The 11,362-nt window shown below is 37.7% G+C and overlaps 1 protein-coding gene across 2 annotated transcripts; it reads left to right on the plus strand.

Annotated features, from left to right (window-relative positions):
• The first annotated feature begins 120 nt into the window (after positions 1–120).
• Positions 121–8,752, plus strand: LOC137747023 (histone-lysine N-methyltransferase ATXR7). 2 transcript variants are annotated; one of them, XM_068487019.1, is made up of 17 exons: positions 121–756; positions 866–982; positions 1,654–1,956; positions 2,253–2,594; positions 2,673–2,972; positions 3,107–3,601; positions 3,702–4,314; positions 4,495–4,623; positions 4,738–5,153; positions 5,241–5,363; positions 5,518–5,598; positions 6,155–6,208; positions 6,309–6,460; positions 6,640–6,681; positions 6,769–6,825; positions 7,181–7,308; positions 7,529–8,752. In XM_068487019.1, the coding sequence occupies exons 1-14, from the start codon at positions 340–342 to the stop codon at positions 6,659–6,661; spliced, it is 3,564 nt and encodes a 1,187-aa protein (XP_068343120.1). In that variant the 5' UTR covers positions 121–339; the 3' UTR covers positions 6,662–6,681; positions 6,769–6,825; positions 7,181–7,308; positions 7,529–8,752. The 2 variants fall into 2 exon arrangements, with proteins under 2 accessions (XP_068343120.1, XP_068343121.1); XM_068487020.1 differs by lacking the exon at positions 7,181–7,308.
• The last annotated feature ends 2,610 nt before the right edge of the window (positions 8,753–11,362 follow it).

Raw genomic sequence — 11,362 nt, forward strand, 5'->3', positions numbered from 1 at the left:
GTGTAACTAATCTCATTCTTCAATTATATGTTAAAGTATATTTCGGCCCTGCCCGCACGGCCCAAGACGAATTTAAAGGGGCAAATACTACCCTAGACCAGTTCGTCAAATACAATTTTTTATTTTTTCGCCAGCCTTATTTTTCCTCTTTGGTACCGTAAAATCCAATTCCCTTCAGAAAGTCTCGATCCCTAATTTCCTCTCCATCACGCCGTGCCGCCTGTGTCCCCCTCTCTCTCTCTCCCTCTCCCCCTCTCCCTCCTCATCTGTTCAGATTGCAGTCGTTCTTTCTTCTGATTGTATGTGTTTGCTGCTGGGGGACTTTGATGTTTGGTATATATGCCTCAACCTTTCGTTGCGAGCGGATGGATGTACGTCAATGAAGTCGGACAAATGTGCGGTCCGTACATTCAAGAGCAATTGTATGAGGGTTTATCCTCTGGGTTCCTCCCCGATGAGCTTCCTGTGTACCCTCTGGTCAATGGCACCTTGATCGCCCCAGTTCCATTGAAGTACTTCAAGCAGTTTCCTGATCATGTCGCCACTGGGTTCGCGTATCTCTCTATTGGCATCTCAACCGCCGCATCCACACCCACACCCACACCCACCGATTCTTTTGCAACTTCTCACGGCGGCGATTTGCCTATCCGCGACACACCTGCTCCTGGACCGACACCTTCACCTGCTCCTGTTGTTTATCCCGGTTCCCAGTTCAATTCTACTTTCCATGCCAATTCCAATCAGCCCATGTCACTGGTACTTATAGTTGGTTCTTTTGTTCGGGTCGAAAAGTTGAGCGTATGTGTTCTTTTGATTAATGTCTTATTAGTTTCTTTTTTCCCTTTGTTGCTCTGTATGTATGCAGCCAAATGAAGAGTCTTGTTGGTTGTATGTGGATGGTGAAGGGCACAAACGCGGGCCGCATACTCTTTATGATTTATACTCGTGGTATCGATATGGATATCTTCAGGATTCAGTCATGGTAAGATTTGAGCCCCTAATGTGATGATGGTGTGATGTGTATGTTCGTTATCAAAAATCGAATTGGCATTTTAGTCGTAGAATATCACATTTGTCCAAGAATTGAACTTGGTGAATTTTGGTGAGGTCGGGTTTACAACAAATGCTACTGTTTCGACATCATGACTGGATGGTTTTCCATTATTATGCTGGTTTATTTAGAACTTAGAACAATCAATTCAGGAGCCTACGAAGCCTTATCGAATAAGAAAAACTGAAAAGAACAGACATTTCAGAAAGTTAATAGCTGCATATGATGTCGATTCAAGCTTCTTTCTAACGGATGTCTCTGGTGCATACTTGATTTCTTATGTTCAGTGTTAATTACCTTTATATTGTGAGAGGTAGATGTCCTCGAACTGTTTCATCGTCTGTAAAACCCACTTTCAACAAAAGGGCTTAACGTGTGTGGTGTTTCTCTCTCTTGCTACTTCTGGGACAGATTTGGGCCCGCTGCAGTGCAAGGTGTTTGCCAATTACTTTATGAAGTGATGGAAGTTTATGTGTCTAGAATCATGGAGTATACAGAATTTGCTAGGTCTTCTATATTTAATATAGCATGGATTTTCTATGAGCCTGCTGTTGAAATTTTTTATGATGCTTCTGACTCTGGTGTCAACTTGTTTTTCGCAGATTTATCATGTTGAGAATAAATGTGCACCCTTCACCCTACTATCTGTTGCAAATGCATGGAAACCTGGAACTGAAACTGTCGCCAACTCTGATGCCAAAAGTAATGGCACTGGGTCTTCTGTAAGCTTTATATCTGAAATTTCTGAGGCAGTTTCTAGCCAACTGCACCATGGAATTTTGAAGGCAGCTCGCAGGGTTGTCTTAGATGAGATTATCAGCAATGTCATTAATGAGTTTTTTACCACAAAAAAAACTCAAAGGGTTAATCAGGGTGTGAAGGCTTGTTCCTCGTATAGCAAAACGGTAATGCATACAAATCCAAAAGCAGACTACTAATTCTCTTACTTTAAAGCCTGTTACATGTTGTCTGAGTGGATTTGATCTGTTTGGTAGTGCTTTAGTGGCTCATAAAATATTTCATTAAAAATCAAAGTGGAAGGGAACTAAAACTGCTTCCTGATCCTAATATCACCTTTTGCTATTTCAACCAAACACTACAAAAAACAGTTTTGGTTATCTAAAAGTGCTTTTGACATGCCAAAAGTACTCCAAACACTTTTTCTTTGCTTTATGAGATAATAATTTTTTTGTGTCAACAGTCTGAGATTGCTGGAGATATGAAGAACTGTGCTGCTGTTTTGTGTGAGGCAGCAGCTTCCGACTCTGTTGCGGATGAGACATGTATCATTCAAGATTGCAGCAAACCTCCATTAAGCATGAAATCTATTGGAAGCATTGAAAACTTTTGGGAGTCGTATACAGTTGTTTGTAGAATGCTTTTTGATTATTGCATGCAAGTCATGTGGAATGCTGTTTTCTATGATTCAGTGGCAGAGTACTCCTCATCTTGGAGGAGGAGGAAACTTTGGTCTGGTTCTCCAGTGTGGAGGATACCTTCTAGTGAAGATCCTGAGAAGATTGATAAGTTACCTCATGAAGCTGTAGGTCTTTTGCATGCTTTAGTTTTTTTCATTTAATAAGTTATTTAATGTTTGTTAATGTCCTATTTGGTCATGCAGTTACTACCCAGGTATGAATCTGATGCTTATGATGGTGATTACCCACCTGGTTTTGAAGTCATGGCAAAGGAATTAGTTGATCATGCACATCCATCAATTATCTCTTCATTGGATCTTAATGGAGGAAATTCATCTAAACAGATAAGTCCCCCATATGAAGACATGAACTGCATTGTAGAATATGTAGAAAACGAGCTCCAGTTGTCTGCAAAGAATGCTTTGACTGAGTTTGTTGGATCTTTTGTTGATGAGGAGGTCGGGAAATTAGTTACTTCGTCTAAACAAGAAAATTTAATGAAGGTGATCTAGAGATTCAATCAATTTTCCCTCCCCCTTCTGTTTTACTGTAACATTTTAGTGATATCTGTACTAGCTCGTATATGTTCAATTTATGATCATTTCAGTATGTTAGAGTAACATAATTGTTGCTGCAGGAGAATGTCGGCTCTTCTATGTGTCCCAGCAATAGCTTTGGTGGATCTTCAGACTCATGTGATGAATTGAGGATTTCAAGGACAAAATCTACAGAGATGAATCCATCTGATGTATCCCCCCAATCTCCATCGCAAGTAGCACAGCCTGTTGATCATTCTGTACCTGAAATTCAGATGTCCAATTTGTTGGAAAATGCTTTTAAGGAATTATGTTCTCATATAGATGATATGTCTGTTGACCAAGAAATAAATGAGCCATTGCCCCCTGGACTTGTAGACAAAGCTAAAGCTGTTGTGCCATCACGCACTTGCAAATTCCGACCTTCAAAGTCAGATGAATGTATTCCTAAGATTGGAGAATATACTGCCACAGCAATGTGCCGGAGAAAACTGCATGATTATGTCATTAGAGATTGGAAATCATTGTTTATTGACTGTTCTCTTCAACAGTTTCTTGCATCATGGCGCACTTCAAAGAAGACCCATGCTTATAAGGTACACTGCTGGTGCCTTCGGCACTCATCTCTTTCTATGAATTATTATAACTAGAATTCCCTAACCTTTTAGTTAATATTTACTATTTCTTTTGGTGCAGGAAAAAGCATTTACTAGGAATAAAGACCATGTCGAAAAACATGAGAAAGAATCAAAGCATTGTGACAATTCTGGCACCGCAGGACTTTCTCCAGTGATTGGTAAATATACATATCACCGCAAGAAGTTGTTGCTGAAAAAGTCAGGGTCTTCACCGCATGTAACTTTAGGTGATACTGGGTTACGGAATGAAATAGTGGAAAAGTCAAAGAAATTACATGTTACTGGAGATGTGCCTGAGAAATCAGAGCTAAAAATTGCTACTGTGATTCCTAAGAAGAGAAGACAATGCAAATCCCAAACTGAATCACATGTTGGATCCACATATTTGCAAGCTGGAGATGTGCCTGAGAAAACTGAACTAAAATTTTCTACTGTGATTCCTAAGAAGCAAAGACAAAGTAAATCCCAAACCGAATTGTATAGTGGCACCATGTCTTTGCAAGCTGGAGGTATGCCTGAGAAAGCAGAACTAAAAATTGCTCCTGTGATTCCTAAGAAGAGAAGCCAAAGCAAACCCCAAACTGAATCGTCTGTTGGCGCCACATCTTTGCAAGCCATTGCTAAGAATTCCAGTAGCAGCAAACTATTGAAGGTTTCCCATGCAGTGAAAAGTATGCCGTTTCCCTCACATGTATATTTGTGTTGCGAGTTAATTGGCGTTTCTAGTTTGTTGAACAGGATATAGTTTCCTTTTCTTTTTCTTTTTTGTTTCAATATCATATGCTTCCTGTCGGTTTATCGCTCAGAATGGAATTTCTCTGATAATTAGGGATATGAACTGTTTTATCCAGGTAGTGAGCCCATGGAATGCACTCCTAAACCTAGTAAAAAGATGGTTTCAGCTCACGTAGGGGACCACAATAATGTTGAGAAAGTTGTGAATAGCAATGGTCATGATGTTAGGCTTATAGGAGAGCCTTGTAAGTGTCCTTTCACTCATTCGCACATGCAATTTTTATTTATTTGTATATAATATTATTAATTTAACTCTTTGCTATGTTATTCTTTCTCTGTATTTGTGGTTTTGCATACAGTAACTAAACCACCAAAGCTGAAAAGGTATCGCCCAATGGATGATTTGTCAAGTCCTGAAAAGATCTTGAAAGTAGCCAATGTTGCTCCCAAGAAAGCGGCATGTAAGCCAGTTGCAGCTAGAAATATACAGTCCAGTAAATCCAAGAAACTAAATCCTTGCCCTAAATCTTCTGGATGCGCCCGGGCGTCCATTAATGGCTGGGAATGGCATAGATGGTCACAAAACGCAAGTCCTGCTGAAAGAGCCCGTGTTAGGGGAATTAAATATGTTAATGCTGAGTATCAACGTTCTGATATTAATACATCACAGTGGTCAAATGGCAAGGGTCTTTCTGCAAGAACAAATAGGGTGAAGATGCGCAATCTTGCTGCTGCTGCTGATGGGGCTGACCTTCTGAAAGCTACTCAATTAAAGGTGATTTCTGAATGAAATCATTTCTTGGATAACATATATATGCCTTTCTGAACATAATTCTGATAAACTATTACATGGTACTGTTAGGCGAGGAAAAAGCTTCTACAATTCCAAAAAAGCAAGATACATGATTGGGGTCTTGTTGCATTGGAGCCAATTGAGGCAGAAGACTTTGTTATTGAATATGTTGGAGAACTGATTCGTCCCAGGGTATATTTACTGGACTATAATTGTTTCATCAATAGAATGTTTGGTTAGTTGTGTGTGTGTGTGTGTGTGTTTTCCTTCTTTTTTACCTTTTCCAGTTGAGGATGGGGTGTCCCTTTTATATGTACATTAATTACTTTAGTTTGTGACTTTGCAGATATCTGATATCCGTGAGCGTCATTACGAGAAGATAGGAATTGGCAGCAGTTATCTTTTTAGGCTTGATGATGGTTATGTGGTTAGTGAATCAACACTAAGAATTTGGTTTTAATGATTTTCTTTTCTTGTTTTCTTTTAATTCAGGTCCATAATTGAGCTACTTGTAGCATATAGCATGGAACATTATTTTTCTATGAATATATTGAATTTGATGACCACATGATCTGTGACCTAATGAGAATAACACATCTTTTGGGAGTGTGTGATATTTGCATAGAAGCAATTTCCCTGAAGCATTTCTCTTATTTAATACTTTGTAGGCTGGGACCTGGTCAGGGAACTTTTGGCTTCGTCGATTTCATTTCCTATAGCATGGAACTTGGCATTTTTTTACGGCTTTATAGCTCATAAGAAAAATTTTAAGATCAATTATTATAGATGAATTGGCTTCAAGAAATGGGGCATTCTGCTAGCTTCTTCATTTGCTGCTTATATTTGTTGCATGTTGTTGTCCAGTGCATGGATTAATCTTCAACTCTAGTTTCTCCTGTTCCATTCATAAAGTTAGCTGTGCACCACTGGAGCAAAGTAGCTATCACCGATTGGCTAATATTTTCTTTCTGAAATATGTGTAGGTTGATGCTACAAAACGTGGAGGAGTTGCTAGATTTATAAACCATTCTTGTGAGGTAGCTTCTTCAGATTATAATGCAAATATGTGGTATCAGAGTTGTTTTGATTTTGGGTCTCGTGATATGAAGTCATTGTTCCTCAAAAATTGTTTTGCAGCCTAACTGCTACACCAAAGTTATCAGTGTTGATGGTCACAAACGAATCTTCATTTACGCAAAACGGCATATAGCTGTTGGTGAAGAAATTACTTACAATTATAAGTTTCCTTTGGAGGAGAAGAAGATTCCTTGCAACTGTGGTTCGAAAAAGTAAGATTTGTTTTTACAAGAATACATGTTCTTTGATTTTGTGGTCTTTTTCATCTTCTTTGTGTTTCTACCAAGAAAAATATTATTGTTTAATTGTATGTTCATAAAGTTTGTATCTAAACGGTTTGGAGAATAACCTATGGTTATGTATACTACTAAGAATCATATCTTTTATTCAGGTGTCGTGGATCTTTGAATTAGGAAGTGATTTGAGTTCTCTGGTAAGTAATTTACACAATTCTTCCTTCAATGGAGTTCTGTAATTGGATTCTGTTCATGCTAAATTGTCACTCAATGTTTTTTTGCAGGCGACGCATTTAGTTATGCCTTGCATGTTGTTGGCATTGCAGTATACTTTCTCAGAGGTATGTTTTGTTCTTAATCGTCAGTTTCTTGTACTTCATATCAGCTCTTGTCCAAATTGCTGTTGCACTAAATTTCAGTTTCTTGCTCTTATGTTTTTTGTGAATGCATCTTCTAAGGCCTGATGATCACAATTGATTCCTTTTACTTTGCCCCCTTGTTTGGATTGTATTATACATTTGGGGCATTATTACTTGAGGATTATTCAATAACCACATATGGTCCTTAAAAGGGATCAGGAAGCTTGAGAGATTGTTTTTTTTAAATGTCATATTTGTTGGCAGCCTGCATACGGCATGTAATTATATTGGTTTAATGTTTGAATGTGGTTTTTAAAAATTATGCAATCTTGTGAAGGAGCTGGGATGGTTCTTTCATGATACAAAACATTCCCCTTGGCATGCTGGATGAGCATACGCGGGATGCTGTAGATAAGAAGACAGATGAGTTACAGCAGAGCCCTTTGGCTGGGTTTAGCATCAATTGTATGTTTATGAATCACAAACTTATTCAAGTAAAGATGAACAGTGCCACTAGCATTATAAGTTTTCGATGGACGGTATCCATTGATTTAAATATTTTGATAATCATTTTCGTGCCAAAAGAAAAACAAGAAATTGGGTTTTGCAATGTGACTTGTACAAGTCTACTTTAACTGAAGAAGCATGTGTAACGGGAATTGATGCAAGTTTGATACTCTTTCAGGTTATGAACCGCGGTTGACATCAAAGATTGGGTGATGTGACCATCGTGAACATCACACACAAATGAGAATTTCGGCTGCTTGTCAAAGATATACCTGAACCATGTGCATTCTTGTAGGTTTCACTGTGTTGCAGATGAGTTTCTCCCCTTTAGAAACTGTAAATCGGTTAAATGTTTTACTGCTTACATAACAAATTTTGGAACATAAAATCTTGTATAAACATGCATTATTGAAGTTTATTTAATGATAAGAAATTTAATCTATATATTGGCTTGAATGCGCATGTTGATAGTTTATAGTTAATGGTAAAATTCAACTACCTTTGCATTGAAGAAATGTCTGTCGCTTAGATCTATGATATGCGTGTGAGTACCGGGAGAATAATGTTTATTAGGATAAGCCGTATCCATCGTTTGCTTCCTATTTATCTAGTATCACCTTAGTTGGACTAGGAGTACCTCTTGTGGCATGGACAAGTTGTTAGACATGCATCTTGAGCAACCATCTTCCTATTAATTTTGATCTTTGTGAAGGTTTTGCTTTGCCGAATCACCTTGCTATATTAAGTGAACCCCGTCAATTTGATTCCGAGTAACAAAACTAGGAAGAATGTTTGCATGATGTGTGACTTGTAGGATCCTGCATTATTTTGTGTACTGGAGTGGAGAAGTTGTTCCATGAGCGTGGGAATGTTGCCGATAACGTTACCATAAGAACGGTGACGGTTGCTTGGTAATTTTTAGATGCAAAGTGTGGGAGAGTAAGAACTCAAACTTACTACCATTTAACGGGAATCCTTAAATAATATTTAGCAAAAGCCTGAACAATACGTGATGCTCTGGCTAATTGGTTTGCAATTTTTGGTTATTTTTTTACCAATAGTTTCATTGGCAAACGTATAAATTATGTGTGAATTGTCCATCCCATTTATTTATTTTATTTACTTTTAATTTTATTTTTTTGCTTTCATTTGTTGTTATTTTTTCTATGGTTGCAGGAATATTAGGATAATCAAACTTTCGCAGCTGGGCGGAGGTCTTTTGTTTTGTGCCCTCTTGTATGGTATGTCTCTCTTTAATGTGTTGTACGTTTGTTTCAACACCAGTACAATTCTCTTTGGCTTAAAATTTGAGCTAGCCTATAAAAAAATAGAAGGCCAAGTACAGTTTACACCATCGAGGTTTGGGGTCAGTTTTAAATCGGAATGGGTTTCAATTTTTTCACATTGCGCGCGGACTTTTGACATGTGTACATTTTATACTTTATGTTAACTTGACTGTGTGGTAAACTATTAACTACTCGTGTCAGAGCTGGACTAGCCCTCCAACTCACCAACCATGCTACAAAAACTACCGAGAGGACATTTTGGGGGTGGGTCTCGCATTTCACGTCATTAGTTAATAGCGGTCAACCTAATGAAAGGTATAAATTGGTTGGATGTCAAAACGTCAGGCTGCAATACAAAAAAAATTGAAATCTTGTGGCCTATTTTGAAACCGACTCCAAACCTTGATGATGTAAAATGTACTTTACCAACGACAACAGTAACATAGCCTTATCCCACTAAAGGATCGGCTGTATGAATTCTAGAATGCTACTGAGCTCGGTTTTGCTCCAATTCTTCCGTTAGCTTCAAGTACTTTATATCTTTTTTTAAAGTTTCTTTCTAAGTCTTCCTAGGTATTCTTCTACCGCTTTCGCCTTGAGCCTCTATCCCATAATCGCATTTCTAACCAGAGTATCTGTGGGTTTTCGCTTCACATGTCCAAACCTATCTTCAATTGCGACCACTCCTTTACCTCGGTTATCCTTGTTCGTAATCCTGTCCTTTCTTGCGTGCCCACATATCCAATGAAGCAATTTTATATCCGCTACACTCAGTTTTTGTAGGTGTTGATGCTTGTCTGCCCAATATTATGTGTCATAAAACATTGCTGGCCTTATTGTCATTCTATAAAATTTTACCTAGAGTTTTAGTGGCATACAACAGTCGCACAACACACTAGATGCACTCTTCCACTTTATCCATCGAGCTTGTGTTTTATGGTTGAAAATTTTATCCAATTCTCCATTATTTTGCTAGATAAATCCAAGATAACCAAAAGTGTTTACTCTTTGGTACTTCTTGATCTTCAATCCTTATCCCTGTCTCATTTGGACCGATTTCCACCGAACTCATTCCATGTACTCTTTTTGGCCTACTTAGGCATTTTAGATTCCAACACTTCTCGTCAAAGATTAAGTTTCGCATTTACTCCCCCTGCATTTATTTATCAATACTATATCATCAACAAAAAACATACACCAAGGAATATCTTGAATATCTCATTAACTCATTCATTACCAATGCAAAAAGGTAAAGACTTGATGAACTCTATAGTTATGGAGAAACTTTCAAGTTTGTCCTTGATGAGTACTGTACCCTAAAACAAAAATTAAGCAAACCAAACCAGTGTACAACCGTATACTTTAAATGAATGGTTATATACGCTTTTGGTCCGTGCATTTTGATTAGGTTTCATTTTGGTCCATGTGTTTTAATCCGCTATCAATCTTGGTTTTTTTATTTGTTTTTGTTTTTCTGTGAAACAAGCTTTTAAGTTTTTAAGGGTTATTTACACAATTGTTCCTTACGTATTTTTTTGCATTCACTTTTAAATATTGGTCCATGTATTTTCAATTAAACGGAGTAGTTACAGTTTTGAGTTCTTGCATGATTGTACCGAAACGCCAGTTTGACGGGAAGACCAAGATCGTTAACGGATTAAAATGTTTGTAAAACATGAACCGAAGTTGATATCTCAATATAACACAGGACCAAAAATGTCTTTAATCACCAAATAAATATGTGTGGCATACAAGAACAATTAGAAATATGAGTTTTGCTTAAAGCTCTATCTTTCCTTCTAATAAAAAAATGCCGGCAGCAGTTGTGGCTTGCACTTTGAGCTTCTAAGTAGTTCAATGAAGGTTGTGTTGCGCAAATTTATCCTTGTGGTATCGGTCGTATGTTAATGCAGTCGCTATTGTTTGAAATGACTATTTTACCCTTGCAATTCTGAGTTTGAGTAACATTAACATATGACCACGTACCACAAGGATAAACCGTGCAATTTAGCATTTGATTGAGTGAACGCAAATTTTATAGCGCTCTGAAGTATTAAGATATTCTCGGTATTGGTCGAAAAGGTAATTGAGTTCAAAAAAACAGACTGGGCAAAGGACAAGGCCGTTGTCGTTCACGTTGCTTTCATGTGTGTTTAATATGTATATATAGTACGAGTTGAATAACTCCGCCTGTGTTTTGATTCCTATTTAGACACAGCCGGTCCCAAGCCCGGATAAAGGAGGAGGGCTGTCAATAATTGTACTTTGTATGATGCAAATGATCCTAACCCTTAATCTCTTGCGAGTTCTAGATGCATCATTTATCTGTATTTTTGTATGGGCCACCGACCTTATGCCTGCTGCCATGTTGGGTGTTCAGATTTGATAACTCACTAGATTCAAATATTATGTAAAAGAAGGAAGGGAGGCTGACTTCCAAATTTTGTCCAAATTAAGGTAGATTGTGATTTAGTCTTGATGGATACTTGTTACTTCATGGGTGATGCATCTAGGTGTCATCTCGTGATAACTTATCAGTTTCAATCTCTGGTAAGAAATTTTTCTGGAGGATTAAATGGGATAAGTTTTCTTCATGTAGAATGTCAAGTTGGTGTTTCCTCTATTTTTCAAGAACAATTTTCAAAATAGAAAGTAAAATAAACATTATATAACAAAGTTAAGAGTATAATAAGAAATAAAATTATGTATGCACTATTACCACCACC

This window comes from Pyrus communis, chromosome 10 (genome assembly GCF_963583255.1).
Source record: "Pyrus communis chromosome 10, drPyrComm1.1, whole genome shotgun sequence".
NCBI lineage: Eukaryota > Viridiplantae > Streptophyta > Magnoliopsida > Rosales > Rosaceae > Pyrus > Pyrus communis.